This window comes from Etheostoma spectabile, chromosome 18, assembly GCF_008692095.1.
Source record: "Etheostoma spectabile isolate EspeVRDwgs_2016 chromosome 18, UIUC_Espe_1.0, whole genome shotgun sequence".
Classification (NCBI taxonomy): domain Eukaryota; kingdom Metazoa; phylum Chordata; class Actinopteri; order Perciformes; family Percidae; genus Etheostoma; species Etheostoma spectabile.
This window is the reverse complement of record NC_045750.1, coordinates 14167070-14182998: the sequence shown is the minus strand read 5'-3', so window position 1 is coordinate 14182998 and position 15929 is coordinate 14167070. Positions and strand designations below refer to the sequence as shown.

At 40.3% G+C, this 15929-nt stretch overlaps 1 protein-coding gene across 1 annotated transcript in view; it reads left to right on the top strand.

Moving 5' to 3' along the window:
- Window positions 1–14893, top strand: part of hbs1l (HBS1-like translational GTPase) — a 23345-nt gene extending 8452 nt beyond the window's left edge. Inside the window, exons 5-18 of the mRNA XM_032542899.1 lie at window positions 3642–3750; window positions 4090–4340; window positions 5577–5742; window positions 6483–6600; window positions 7994–8140; window positions 8611–8685; window positions 8856–8973; window positions 11137–11205; window positions 11308–11412; window positions 12678–12768; window positions 12901–13009; window positions 13243–13343; window positions 13517–13661; window positions 13883–14893. Of these exons, the coding sequence (XP_032398790.1) occupies window positions 3642–3750; window positions 4090–4340; window positions 5577–5742; window positions 6483–6600; window positions 7994–8140; window positions 8611–8685; window positions 8856–8973; window positions 11137–11205; window positions 11308–11412; window positions 12678–12768; window positions 12901–13009; window positions 13243–13343; window positions 13517–13661; window positions 13883–13894 (1616 nt within the window). The 3' untranslated portion in view covers window positions 13895–14893. The remainder of the gene's footprint in view (window positions 1–3641; window positions 3751–4089; window positions 4341–5576; window positions 5743–6482; window positions 6601–7993; window positions 8141–8610; window positions 8686–8855; window positions 8974–11136; window positions 11206–11307; window positions 11413–12677; window positions 12769–12900; window positions 13010–13242; window positions 13344–13516; window positions 13662–13882) is intronic.
- The last annotated feature ends 1036 nt before the right edge of the window (window positions 14894–15929 follow it).

The window sequence follows — 15929 nt, the reverse complement described above, 5'->3', positions numbered from 1 at the left end:
TCTCTCTCTCTCTCTCTCTCTCTCTCTCTCTCTCTCTCAGTGTTTGGCCTTTTTATTTTTTGGAAACTCCGGATGTGGATTAATTTCGGTCACACAAAAAAAGCCATCACTGGACTATATGACTAAGATAAGTAGGAGAGCTCTGAGTGTAAAGTGGCTGCACTAAATAGGTTGACTTTTTTTGTGTAATTATTTTGGTAAAAGATTAAAATCCAGATGTGCATTGACACATCCTACTGTAGTTATATTGTCTGTCTGTAAACAGTTGGTGAGAGTTCTCAGGTGGTTGGTATATGACTCAAGGTTTACTGTCTGCTGAGTAGGTATGTGTAGAGGACAAGGAGATGATTTATTTATAGATGTCATTCTGTAAAATGAGTGGTGGTATCACTGGGTGTGGGTGTGATCTTGAAAGGGGTCAGATGGAGCTTTTCTCTCTGCCAGAAGTCTCATTTCTTTCATAGTCCTTTTCATTCATCCTTCAAATGTCAATGACGTTAAACTCTTCGTTTGGGTCATCTGTATACCATTTTTCATTCATTCATTTCATTTAGTGTAAAAACAGGACACCATGTGCGAGGGAGTGCCAGTATGTAGGTTTTAATTCCAAACAATTACTATTGTGGAAATCACCTTGTATGTAGGGAACTTAAAGCATCAATTGAACCTTCACAGTCTTTGCACATTTCACAAATGGTTCATATCCCTCAAGATTCTTTGTAACCAGAGCCAAACAAAACAAAACATACTCTGATACAATATTCAAATCGGTTTGTTTTTTCCATACCCATCTCCCCCCCCTCCCCCACTATCCCCCACAGTAGGCTGATAAAGATTTGAGTTAAGTCAAACGTAATTATTGGCTTTTATAGCCTTTAGCGGCCTCAAGTGGTAGTGAGTCTCATCATGAAACTGTTCCAGAATTCTCATTTTTGTGATGACCAGCAAAGCAGTTCCTTTTGTTTATTACATTTTTGGGTACGTATTGGGCTTTTGAAGGTATAGCATCTAACTAGATTTCTCTCCATCTTCTACTATAGCTATCTGTCTTGGATCTCGCACTCTCACTTACACAACCACCTTGCCCTGGGACACTGTCAGTCACCCCATTTCCTGCTCTTTAAACACTTTATTTTACATTTGCCTGCATACTTGTGTGTATTTGAACAGGGGGAGGGAGGGTTGATATTTGCATATCCTGGGCGGACTTCTCTTATCCTGTGCTCAGTTGGGCCCCTTAGGCCAAGGTGTAATGATGACTCATTCACTCTTTAGTCACTGCATGGGTCCCCTCTACCAGATAAATCCTGGATGGGAGGGCACCCACTGTTTACCTGACAGTCTAAACAGTGTAAAGAGATCCTGCTCCAAGCCTCAGAACCTGATTGCGCGGTGTAGTTGTTCTCAGGCCGCCCTCCTTAATGCTGCCCCCAGGCAAACCCAACTTATTATCTGGAAAGTCAGTTGTTTGCAAATGTATTACAGTTTTGACAGAGCAACAAATCTTCTAGTTAAAAGGGGTTGTTATTACTCGGGGTGCGCCGGTCTGTTTCACCCCAGGTTACAAGAGAGAGGTCAAGGGAAAAAAGCCAAACACTTCAGGTACTTAATGAGTATGGGCCGGTGATGTAGATGCTTGGTTTTTATGTTGTGGTTTGTGTCCTAAATGTACATTAGGTTAGATGTACTGGTACGTTTATCTGATCCTAATCGACCTTATTGGATTTGATGTGATCTAATGAGATCATCTTGTTTTACAGCTGATGTTCCATAGAAGTAAATTTCAAGCTGGCTTGTGTCTTGTTTGACACAGGTGGTAGAAACCTCAACGTCACTGTAGTAAGCACATGAAAAGCCCCCAGCTGCAGGAAGAACCAAAATTCCCCAGAGAGTACTTTCTCCATCTCATGTTGCTCACTGCAGGACAGATAACACTGTAATGATATACAACTGTTTTAGGTGTCTTTTTTTTTTTGCAATGGTCTGTCTATTACAAATACAGGTAGTTCCAGAACTTTGTGTAGAAATACATTTATCCATCTTCATTTTGTATGTGCAGCTAGCAATTTTAATAAGTTAAAACCTTTTTTTAAAAATGAGAATATCTTTGCCTTGGTTGTCCACTGTTCCCATCTTTTGAACAGATAGGGATCGGTGTGTGAATTAAACATGCATTTGTCATTACTTTATAAAGATAAAAAGAGGGATCAATGTGTGTCAATAAAACATGCAAATGCATTATAAAGAAAACTTTATAAAGAAAAAAGACTCATCAGGGTGCTGTGAGCTGCCTCGCTTGTGAATCAGTGTTTCAGAATGAGAGGGGACTTTTTCTCTAATGCAAAGCCAGTCATTCAGAGAATGCTTGGTTAGAAAGTCCATTAATAATTCAGTTGAATCACACCGCCTTTCCTCTCATTTTCCCTCAGGGTATTTTTTATGATGAATAAACTGCATCAAGCATACAGGAGCACACACAGGATTAGTATGATTTATCAAATTGCATTCTTAACCCGAGCTAAACGCTTGACAAGTCTTAAAAGACAAACCTCAAAAGGGAGCAAATTCCTGAGCAGTATTGTTCTTGCTTTTCTTATCTTGAAAAGTCTTAGGACTGAAATGCTGCAAAAATAATCCATGAGGACAGTGTGTGGGAGTATGTCTTGTTTTGATTTTTTACCAAAATTATAGAAGGAAAGTGACATTTTATGACCAATATCACTTTTTACAGTTGTAACAAATAGTGTGTGTGTGTGAGAGAGAGAGACACACACACACACACACACACACACACACACACACACACCCCCTCCCTTTTCAAAAAGATTCATTCTGCGAAGTGCTCCGTCACACTGCTCTATTTACGTGGAGACAGGAGGCAACGGCCACTTCTGAAATTAACCCTCTCTGAACCAGGATGTCACTGCCACACACATGCACACAGACACACTCAGGGTGTAGTAGGCTTGGCTGTGCAGCCCAGTCTAAATGAATCAGTAGCAGGTTGATATGACTGGGAGCGGTGGCCATTTGGGACTGGGATGACAAAGCAATCACCTGAACATGTCTCACTGCTGCAGAATATGAACCATTCAGATAGATGGAGGCTCAGAGTGCAACTGATAGCATCTCATGCTCACACTTAACAATATATACTTTCAATTCCAGTAAGGCCCACCGCTATGACCAAGAAATAGTCATGAAGAATATTGCAGTAATCTCCTTTTTTTTTTTTTTTTTTTTTTAATTTTTAACAGTTGAATATGTCTATTTTGCTGATGCAGTCAGCATTTCAACCACTGATAAATTATTTGCTATTCTGATGTCAAGACAACTATATTCCCAGTCTTTTACTCTGTCAACTACTATGGGGTTTTGGGTGTGTCTGTGTACACTTTTACACCTAGATGATCTTTATGCAATAATTGTCTTGACTGAGGGTCAGTAGAATTTTCTAAAAAACCTAGTGGGAGAAACCGTTTACTGTTTTACCAGAAAGTCATTTTTCACACTTTGACGGTCACTTCTGTCGGAAAAAAATGCTATGTGTTCCTCATGTCATAGATATTGGCCACAGTGAGTCATGATTGCCTTTTGTTTGTGAGCAAGTGAACTGATTGATTTTCCTCTGTTCCCTGTAGCTAAAAGCAGAGATATGTCTCACAATAAACTGGATTCTGAAGTGGTAGCCAAAGTGGCCCGTATGACCGTCTCAGGCAAGAAGCAGACCATGGGCTTTGATGTTCCCAGGTACTTAACACACATCCGCACACAAAGGCACATCATTTCTTTGAAACGGCACATGGCATTTACACTATGATGAAACGTTTTCCTTTTTTTACATTGGGAATCATTTAACCTTTAGCAAAATAGTCATTTTTATTTGAAATGAAAAGTAGTTATGCCTGTATATTGGGATTAGCTGTGAACCTCAGTGGTGAGGGATTACCCTTGTCCAGATAAACCTTTCTTGTTTAGGAACGCGTTAGTGCTACTAAATTTGGAAGTTGTATACTTGCTTGATTATCATCTTTTGCAGAGAAGGGTTACGATTTGTCGTGATTGAACTCGTCCACATTCTCTCCTCAGCACAGGGGAGAACGGCGCTGTCACGGCATCAGTACGCCGTGGTGGCAGCCCTGAAAATGCCACCGCAACCCCTACCTCCGAGGCCCCGCCCAAGCGCCCTGAGACTCCAGCTAAAGGGTCCAATGGAGACGAGCCCTCCACAGTTCCCACCCCGGGCCGCTCCTCTGGAAAGGCTCGGCAGTCGATCAATATCAAAGCTGAATTGGAGAAGAGGCAGGGGGGGAAACCTCTGTTAAATTTGGTTGTTATAGGTAGGAAGAAAATACATAAAACTACTCATAACTTAACATTTTTTAATAGCACATTAAGGAGCAGGACAGGGCTTGGCAGCAGCACAATAACAAGAAGTCAATTCTGCAGAAACGTGATTGAAAAATGCGATGCTCACTTCCATCTTCCATCCTCGTATAACAATTTCTGACATGCTTACTGTCCTACAGTGCACATTTAATCTACAGTTAAATACAGAAGTGCTGCTTGAGTTATTACTTGATATACAGTACTACTGTAACATTTGTGACTATTTTTGATGCAAAAATAACTAAGGCTGAAGGAACTTTATCTATTTGATAATCCGGTAGCACATTTTTGGGGATGAAGTCTCAAAATAGAGCAGAGTCTTCCCTGCAGGAACATTTCTTCAACAATTTCCTTTCTTTCAAAATCTAGTTCTCCCAGAAGGCCACACATTGCATACATAGTGGCTGTGTTAGATAACATTTTAAAAAAGTCCCTGTTTTTTCTGCCACATCCTTAAAATTGTAAATGTATGTCTCTCATATAGACTGCCATTTGCTTTTTGATTTTACTGGGCAGTCACTTTCATTTTTTTTGTTTTGGATAAGCATGCATTTCACATTCATCATTACATAGTGTCAGTATAACTGCAAGTAGATTCAAATAGCACTGTGCATACATAACATTTTCATTATTCACAATTGCACATGGCTAGCTTTTACTTTAGATTTTACAAAGAAAACCGGGATAAAAAGAGGACTGTTGATGCGATAAAATGAAATAAATGAGCTGTCACTTTTTTTTTTTTCAGTCTGCCTTTTAAGGCTAAGTTTAATAGTAGTAAATGAGTTGAAATGCAGCCCTGTGCAGTTGCTCAATCATGGTTTCTCATTCTCAGTTACACCAGAAAAAGTGACTTGGTAGTTTCAGAAGTGCAGATGATTCTAGTTTCCCACAGGCTGTGAAACCTTTCGTTTCACCACTATCCTCTCCCTTCCCCCTCTCACCCTCGATCCTTGTTCCCATTTCTGTGTACCTTCCTCCACTTGAGCAATGCTGCTTCTTTCCTTCTTCCATCTGTGGCCTCCCTTTGCAATATCTTATCTTCTCTCTTCCCCTATCTCATCGCTCTTGTTACATTCCTCCTCTGTCGTCACACGTCCCTCCATCTCTCCCTGGTGTCCTCTACCACTCCCCACCCTCTCTTCATCTTTAACTCCTCAGCATTATTACATTATTCTTCTCTGCAGGTCATGTGGATGCGGGCAAAAGCACACTGATGGGCCACCTGCTTTATCTGCTGGGCAACGTCAACAAGCGCACCATGCACAAGTATGAGCAGGAATCGAAGAAGGCGGGAAAGGCCTCCTTCGCTTATGCTTGGGTCCTGGATGAAACTGGCGAGGAGAGGGATAGGTACTATTTGAGCATGAAGCTGCACCCAAACCGATACATATGCATGGACAGTACAACGCTCTGTTGTCCCCCTCTACATTGAGGTCAGGATTGGTTCCAGATGGACCAGGCCACTTGATGCTTACCAAACAGCAGCCGTTTCCTGCTGTCTGCTTTGGTTGATAACAAGCAAATCTTGAGAGCCAAACATTTTTCCCCATTACTGGTGCAAATGATTGTAACTTGACAGAATATTATCCTGGATGGGATCAGGCAAAAATGGCCTGTTTATAAGAAGAACCAAATCTTTCTTACACTAGTTGGGATGCATTTTGCTCATGAATAGCATTTCCATCCATAACGTTTAACAAGGAATAAATATTTAGAACATATGTCCTTGTTTGCCGTCTCTGTTGTTGTTACCAGAGCGAAACAGAAGCAAAATGCGCCAGAAACAGAAAGTGACTTGGGTGGGAATCCATATTCACTTGTCATTAACTTCTGATGTGAATGTGAAATACTTAAAGCATCTGACTGAGAGCCTCGCCCACTAGGAGACGTCGCCCTTGAACTGAAAATGACAACTTGCCTAATAAGGCGGTCCACTTGCTCAGCATCTCACCATCAACATCCATCCATTGTATTTACAGCATTTGAAGTTCATTTAAAGTTCTTCAACAAACACATGATTGTACACATTACAGATGCATCTTTTTCATTTGTTGAAGAGAAATCCCCTCAGTTCTTTGTGTTTGCTCCAGAGGTGTGACGATGGATGTGGGCATGACCAAGTTTGAGACAAACTCTAAGGTGGTGACCCTGATGGACGCACCAGGACACAAAGACTTCATCCCCAACATGATCACAGGAGCTGCACAGGTATACCAAATATTCAATCAGGCTGCACATCGCATACAAACCAACACAGTGAATGAGAGACCCCCGGCTGTCAGAGTATAGACCTCCTGTTGTTGCTGTTTAGGTGTTTATGCCGTAAGAGGAACAGTCTATGAGTAATAGAAATGGGACCCATTGTGCATCTTTCTTTTCTTTTTTTACTTATTTAAGTGTTACAATAACCTGAGAAGAGAAGGATACAGATGAGTTCGAAAAAAATAGACAAATAAATTAGTTAGAAAGCTTCATGTACGTACAGACCTGCGTGCATTTATACTGCAGTTATCCCAGTTTCCCTGAGCAAAGTGGCTCAGGAGTAAATATATATATACCATATATAAGGAGGTGAGTAATGAATATAATGTAGTATAGGAGAGGACGATATGGATGAAATCCTTACGTAATTTTTTAATGCATGCGATTAATTTAGATTTTTCTGCCTCCCATAAGTAGTACACAAAATATTACAGTCATTGAAGATGATTAAAATTGGGCCTCATAATGAAACTAAGCATCTCTCTGACTTCCTCCGCTAGATTTCAAATAGTTCCTTTCCCTTTTAGTGTATACCCTCAACTTGCCACACCCGTCAGCAGGATTTGAAATAACTTTCGTGGTTTGGGGTGTTGTGTGACACAAGGTGTTTTTGCAGGAATGGGTGTGCTTGTCTGTCTCTGTTTTGAGGCGCTCATGTAATTTCTCTTTTTACAATATGACTGTCCTCACATTCAGCCTCATCATGTAGTGACTAAGGGGTTTCTGCTGCAAGCAAATGAAGCGGTGTGTCAGCCACATGCTCTGAGGCTCAGGATGACATTTCTCAGCCTGTAATTATCTCCAGCACAGTGTTCACTAATTTAAAAAGAAAACAATATTTCTACATTACTGTTTGTATGATGTATTTGACTGTATATAGCTTTTTAATACTTATTACAAGTTAGTTTTTGGCATCGAAGATGAGCAACAACAGCTCACCTGTCTCCATCTACATGTTTAAAATGGATACAATTTGTACTTTGTAGAAAAACTCATTACGTTCCAAAATCTTATCTATTGTGTATCTTGTGTCATCATGGCTTTAAGCTTAAATAACGGTTATGTTATGTCCTTGTATTAGCCTTTGCGCATAAGACATTAGGTTTTCTAATTTGATGGGTTTTTTTTATGCGGCTAGAAATGTTTCCCAACATTACAGGGAATGTAAGCCTTTAAAAAAGTTGTCTCATTTTAAATCTATCCTATGTGTTAAAATGTCAGAGTTCAGCTGTTGAATTGCCTACTGAATTGAGTTTGTGTTTGATTTTAACGCCCACATCTGCCTCGGCAGAACCAGATGTGTGTGGGTCTTATCTTTTCCCCTCGGTTGTCTCTCCAGGCCGACGTGGCGGTGCTGGTGGTGGACGCCAGCCGAGGAGAGTTCGAGGCAGGCTTCGAGGCGGGCGGGCAGACCAGAGAGCATGCCCTGTTGGTGCGGTCGCTTGGCGTCACTCAGCTGGCTGTAGCTGTCAACAAGATGGACCAGGTCAGACCCAGCTACACATTACCGACACAAAGTGGGGATGCATTAGGGTTTTACAACATCGGCGATTGATTTGACCGTTAACACACTTTAATGCAATCAGTTCCTTCTAGAAAAACCCAGATACTTTTTGGGTGAAAATAGGGTTAAAATTAGCCTAATTAAACACACTTCAGACAGATTGTATATGTTCTGTAGTAATGTGTATGCTGCTATATATGCAGTTTACAGAATTTGGTCTGCCATACAACCTAGAACTTATTTTTGAAAGTGCAAGACAACACATCTAAATGTTGATCAAGAGAGAAGATGGCCGTGTGTTTGTGTGTATTTGTGTGTGTGTGCGTGTGTGTGTGTTTGTTTGTTTCCTTTTAATCACTGGCATGTTGCTGAGACATTTCCATTTCAAAGCCATGCTGAAGTGGAAACTTTCTGTCTTTTGTACTTTTTCCTTTTGTGTATGTACAAATCAGGTAAACTGGCAACAAGAGCGTTTCCAAGACATCATTACCAAACTTGGCCATTTTCTCAAGCAGGCAGGATTCAAGGTAAGTTTGCACCAAGTCAAGAGACATCTTTAAATAATAGGATGTTAAACTCTTTATCAGCATTGGTATAATATCTCATTTTATATATTTATATATTTACATCTAAGTATTTCCTTCTTTTATTTGATCCAGTGTTTATATGTTTATGTGTTTTTGTGTTTTTTTCCCAGGAGTCTGATGTTTTCTACATCCCCAGCAGCGGTCTGTCAGGAGAGAACCTCACCACCAGGAGTACCGTGTCACAACTTACCTCTTGGTACTCGGGTCCCAGCCTGCTGGAGCAGATTGGTAATGCACACTGGCATGCTGCAATCGATACAGCATAGTATTGTATTGTATGTATATATTTTTTGTGGTAATACGGAATCGATACACAGATGCTGAGTATCGATCTATTATAAGGGTTCAAACCCCGAAGCGGTAGAACCCTTCTAGGTTTGTCTGTTTTAGTTAATGTTTTAGTTAATTTGCTCTACCAAAAAGCCTCAAGGATCATTAAGGTCCAAAAAATATTTTGCCATTTTGAATTTTTTGAAAAACACATTTTTGAGATGTCCACCTACACCGCAGCTCCGATTGACACCAGATTTTCAGTGAGTCATCAATGGATAAAGCTTATTACAATTTATATAAAGCATGTCCATAGCTCAATTACTTTATTGATCAATGAACTTCAAAAGGGGCCTGGCTCTTGGCATAAATTAACACAAATCAGCAACCGTAAGGTCAATCATCATAAAAGTCACAGGGTATGTTCAGATAACTGCCCCAGATATACCCGGACAGTTTTACTAGGGGGCGCTACAAGCATTACACACATTCTACTTTAAATTGCATATTCATTGTCCAATCATCACGAATCTCTCAGGATATGTCCTCAAAAGTACCTGAACCACGCCCTGAAAGTTCCATTCAAATTGAAATTGCTATAAATCCAAACAAACTGCAGGTGATAAAGTGCATATCAGGCTATATATGACTAAATGTTTGTCCAATTAACACAAAACGTCCAGTAAATGTCTACATGATGACCTCACACATACACTGCAGGTCTCATTCAAATTGACCACTAGGGGGCCCTTTGAATGCACAATAACGAGACGTGGAATTACACAAATCAAGGTTTGAGCTTCAAATCGCAGCTTGTGACTTTATTAACTGTAATTGTTTTTGTGTTGGTCATCTTCTTTTCTCAAATTGCCGCGAACTGGACTGAGCTACATATCACACTGAGTTGAAAATAAATGTTTTTGACAAATTAGTTGTAGGCATTTTAAACAAAGTTACGAAAGCTTGCAAGATATGTTTTATAATGAAATTGGACCACATGTGTAAAATTACTTTTGGGAATTGAGAAAAAAAGATTGAAACCGCAAATCGCCGCTTGCGGCTTTATTTATATATTTGTTAGTCAGTTTGTCTGCATAACAACATTTTGCAGCAATAAAATTGAAGTGAGATGAAAAATGATAGAAATGTATCTTTGGGTAACACGATGTTAACAAAAGTTTCCTTTTGGGGACATCATTTGAAATTGGGAAAAAATTTGAAGTTGAAATTGCAATATATTGCAGAATATTGCAATATGTTTCAAATCACAATGATATCCTATTGTGACTTAAGTATGTAGTTGATAGCGTGATTCCCACCCCTAACTTAGACCCACTGGGGAAAAGTGAAAAATGCACAAGCTGCATTCTGCGCAGTTTTCATCATGGGTCAACAAAGATGATGATTGTTTTTCTTTTTTAGTTGATTGAACTGTTTGAAATGACCATCTGTAGTAATCTAGACCAATATTAATAAGCTTTTAATGTAAACAAATATACAATCAACCAATGGAATGAAATCATTCTTTAATGAAACCTTTACAATCTGGCCCTAAGATAGCATTCTGCTAACCAACGATCACCTTGACTTCATTCAGTTACCGAGGATTCCAGTGGGGACAAGTTTGTGCTGAGTCTTATAAGTCCTTCATAATTCGCTTATTTGCTGTCCATTGATAATGCTTAATATGTTCAAGTCATATTTTTCTCTAAGATAAACAAAATGCACTGCTTCCTTGTTTAAAGCTCAAAGCTACAGCTTTGAAACATTCCTATGTTATGACACTTTTTTTTTTGCTGTTGGGACACATTGTGACAGACTGAATTCAGGCTGAATATTTGATACTGCATGACTCTCTGCAGCACTGATTGACTCATGGATAAAAAGGAAGGAAATAATGTAGTTTTGCAAATGGATTTCACAGCACATTTCATTAAAATGGCAGATCGTCTGAACTTATCGGCAGGAACATCGCAAAAGCGTTATTCATCTAGTACCAGCGAAAATGATTCATCCCCACTGGTCTCCAGGCTTCTTGTAATATTTGTCTAGACGTTCTCGTCCTCATTGTTTTCTTCCTCTTTTATTTCTTCTGTTATGTGTCCCCCCCACCTCCTAAAGACGCCTTCAAAGCCCCCCAGCGATCTGTAGACAAACCGTTCAGACTGTGTGTCTCCGATGTGTTCAAAGGTAAAGTCACTGACGCAGACTTGTAGTGAATGTGATTTTGTTCATGTTCCTTTTCATTTCTCCTGCTCTAAATTAAAGCTGATGTTGGATTTCTTTCCCCAGACCAGGGTTCAGGCTTCTGTGTTACAGGGAAGATCGAGGCTGGTTACATTCAGACCGGAGAGAGAATACTGGCTATGCCTCCCAATGAAACCTGCACTGTCAAAGGTGTGTGTCTTTACTGCCAGCCTGGCATGGTGGCTGACTTTGGTACTTCACCGTTCATGTAGTCCTCCATAGCATTTTCTTTATGAATGGCAGTGAGAAACAGCAGACGATATCTCTTCAACCTTCACGTCACAAAATACGTCTATGATACAGGCTTCACCAAGATGCCTGTATCATAGACAGCTGCTAATGTGCTGACAAGGAGGCCTCTAAGGTGGAAATATTATTAAAAAGAAAAGAACTAACTTAAAGCTACATTGTGTACCATTTGTAGTTGTTCATTATCAAAATCTGTGTTGCCCGTTCACAAACTTTTTTATGAATATTGACCACCATAATTAATTTGAAGAATTCTAATTGGCTTGAAATTTTACATTTGTGCTTGCATGAACTGACGTAGACTCTCCATAATACATTAGCCAGTAAGGGACCTACAGGCTATACTGCTGGGCCTTTCACGTTTTCAACTCACAGCTGCTGCTAATGGGTACGACCCTGGCAAATTTAAAGAAGGAAACACTGAGGACCACACGTTTTCAAAATCCAAATTTCAGGACCAGGAGTCTTCTTTGCCCAGAAAAAGAAAAAGGATATTAAAAAAAGCAAGAGACTGGCGTCATCAGAAGAAAGAGTGAACATTGGAGCTGCTTTAGACGCACACACCAAATCCCAACTAGTTAATTATCCTCCAGACCTCTGTAGTCTCTTTTTCTTTCTCTCTCCTTACCGGCAGGTGGCGCGCGTGCACGCTTGTGGTGTGAAGCGCGCGTCCGCGCCACTCTCTGACATTCACTCCAACAACCACGGCTAATAGACGGCCTTTTGTACATTTTCGCTTTTTGAGGCCTGACGGCTACCGTAGCAGCAGTACATACTTTGAACTGCGTGGCAAGAGAGACCTTTGCGATATATGACCTCAACGCTACATAGGAGGAATTTTTACACAATGTAGCTTTAACTTATTGTCAGCAACTAACAGCAAAATAAAATACACACATATGTACAATTCATTAAAACATTTCAAATGAACTAAGGATACTGGATCACACATTAAGATCCTTTCTCAGGCAGGGTTCTCCACTGAGCTGTGCTGACATGAATGACTAGTTTCTTTTCTTCTTTGAAATTAGCACTTCGGCTTCAACATAATGACATCTGAGTGCGCCTTTTTGTGCATCTCTGAATGTGGGTGACAAGTTGGTGAGTGGTGATAAACGCTGCCATCCTGTGGCAGCTGGGTGACTTCCATTCTGTGTGTACTGCAGGTATCACTCTACACGATGAGGCTCAGGACTGGGCCGCAGCAGGAGACCATGTCAGCCTGACAGTCACCGGCATGGACATCATCAAGATCAAGTAAACAAAATGTTACCACTGTTTATTTAATATAAGCACGAAGGTCTGTTTTTCTGTCAACACATTAACTCATGATGTCTGTTTAGACTGCCACATTTGGCCACATGTTTAGTGATAACTGCTTCCTTCCAGTGTGGGCTGTGTGTTCTGTGATCCCAAGGAGCCTATTCCAATCTGTACCCGATTCAGAGCCCGGATCCTTCTCTTCAATATCGAGGTTCCCATAACCAAAGGCTTCCCAGTAAGTGCAACAACAGTTTATGCAAGCATGTGTACTGGATGTACATTCTTACATCTCGGTTTCTGTTCCATTTTGTGTGTGTGTGTGTGTGTGTGTGTGTGTGTGTGTGTGTGTGTGTGTGTGTGTGTGTGTGTGTGTGTGTGTGTGTGTGTGTGTGTGTGTGTGTGTGTGTGTGTGTGTGTGTGTGTGTGTGTGTGTGTGTGTGTGTGTGTGTGTGTGTGTGTTGTCTGTAGGTATTGCTGCATTACCACACAGTGAGTGAGCCGGCCACCATTAGGAAACTGGTCAGCGTTTTACACAAGAGCAGCGGTGAGGTCCTCAAGAAGAAACCAAAGTGAGAGTGCATTCTATTAAATTTTATATTACCAATATACAGTACACAAGGATTTTCCTTAATGAAATGATGAACAGAGTCACTGTTGGAGTTGCTTCATATTACTTTCCACTTTAATAAATATTTCATATCCTTACATCGTGTGTGTGTCTGTGTGTGTCTTTCCTATTAAGGTGCTTGAGTAAAGGCATGAATGCCATCGTGGAGATCCAGACCCAGAGGCCGGTGTCATTAGAGCTTTACAAGGACTACAAGGAGCTGGGCCGCTTCATGCTGAGATATGTCGGCTCCACCATTGCAGCAGGGGTCGTCACTGAGGTAAAGTGCAGCTTACTTTAGGACATAGTCAAAAACAACATATAGATTGTGTGTTATTGCATGAAAGCGGGTTGATGTTTTTTAACTACTAGTGCATACTTCTACTCCATATCTTTAATATATCAGTATTCAGGTCTTTAAAGAAGTTATTCATTAATAGTATACTCTCTTTGGTAAAGTGTCCTGAGTCAGTTTCCTTTTGATGTTTTTCCTTACGGCAGATCAAAGAATGAAGAGCCTTTCAATCGACACAGAGCCAGTCAGACCTTACTCTGGAGACTGCATGCAGCCAGAGACAAAGTGCAATTCCTCAAGAGAGTCACCTTATGGACTCAGAGTGTCCCATTCATCCAGCAACCTCTCCATCCAGCGTCAACACTAACTGCACAATTACCATGTGGCATGATGCTGAGCAGCCTACTCCGGCAAACAGGAGCATCGCCCAGCGCCCCTCCTCCACTTGAATTTCCCCCCGTCAGACCATTTGTTTGTTAGTAAAACCTTGTTGCTCTAAATTCCCTGTTTGATCCAGCCAAGACAATAATATAATCCAACTCTGAAAGTCAATCTTACCACACTGAAATTTTAACAGTGATTAATGTCAATGTACTTTGCCTGAAAAAGCCATGGCTGATCGTTTATCTTGTCTCGAAAGGTAAGAGTCCTGGTGTAGCAACCAGTGCGGATAGTTTAACTGGAGCTGTAGACAAATCAGCTGCGGTGTAAGCACGACATTTGCTCGCGTTCTGGTGTATGGAGTCGACATTTTTTCTGTTAAATTAAGATGAGGATTAGGTTAAAATGAGGATTAACATCACAAGTTCACAGTATAATTAGGCTCTCCTAATCAAAACCACTGACATGAAATAACTAATTTTAAAGGACAGAAATGATGAATGAGATGTAATGTCGTGCTGGAGTTGAAAGCAAAATTTATTTTGACCATAAGCATGGGGACATACATGGAGACAGTCTTACCAAGGTAGTTTCTAATAAAAAAGGGAAACTTTCACATTTTCCTCTCTGGATAAAGAGACATAATTCTCATGTATGCCAACGAAATATACTTGAAATGCTTTAACAGTAAAGCACCAACATGCTTTTTAAAGTGCTTGGTTTTTTTTTTCTATCAAAGACTCAGCGAAGATGAGGATGAGGGGTTTCTGTTTTCTCCATGTGTTGGTGGAGATAATGTGAAGGAAGACGTTGCAAAATGAAGTTGACATCAGTAATCTGTGGTTTGAGTTTTGATTTCAGCATTATGAAACGTCTTTTTATCTCCTCTAATTCCTTGTGGCAGGTTTATGGAGTACAGCCTGTGATAAAGAGCATCATTAAAAAAACTGGGGTTTTCTACCCATCAAAACATTTGTAAAAGTAGGTAGGAAGTGAAAATGTTTTGGTGAATATTTCCCGTCAAGGTTTGACAGTGACACAGATGGGGTTGTTCCTGCTGGAGTGGAAAGCACCTTAAAAGACACATCTCACTGTCCCTGTATACAAGCAACAACACTTAATGTAAACTTGTTTGCAGTCGTCGAAACAGGTGACCTATGCATGTGTTTCACAAACCTTTTCGTAATTGTTGAGATGGTGGAAAGAGAGAGATACATTTTTAAGTACATTTTTAAGTGTTGTGAGAAAGACCGGAAACATCAGAGATCATAATTGAATGAAAACATTCTGGCTTAATTTTAGCAGGCAATCAAAGATGCCTTTCTGTTTTCAAGTAGGGTAAAAAACGAAATCTAGATGTGTTTGAGTAGTCTGTCAAAGTTTGTAAACTTAAAAAAGCAAAACTCAAGAATACCCTGTCTGCAGTATCCCTACACTCATCAAAAGTAATGGTGACAGCATGGAGGGAGATGAGTACACCAATTAGAAGAACAAAGTAGTGGTAAATAACAGTTACAACCAGATACAGTAGGTGCATATAATGCCAGATGGAGATTTGAATTCAACCTGGGTATGGGATCTTGATTAGATCTTTATTAGTGAATGATTGTGTGATGATCTAGTGAGCATTAAGTGATCTCTGCAGCTCTTGTATTCATGCATCAAAGTAGGCCAAAGGCTAGTTATGCAAAGAATGAACAGAACAACTGAAATATAATATTTTGTTTACTACTCCAACAAAGGGGAAATTATAATTTACACTCTATTGTTATTACACACAGGCCTGCATTACACACACGCTCAGTACCTTTACATGTCTGGGGGGCTGCCCGTGGAAAAGCACCCCGAGCAGTTGGGGATTTGGTGCCTTTC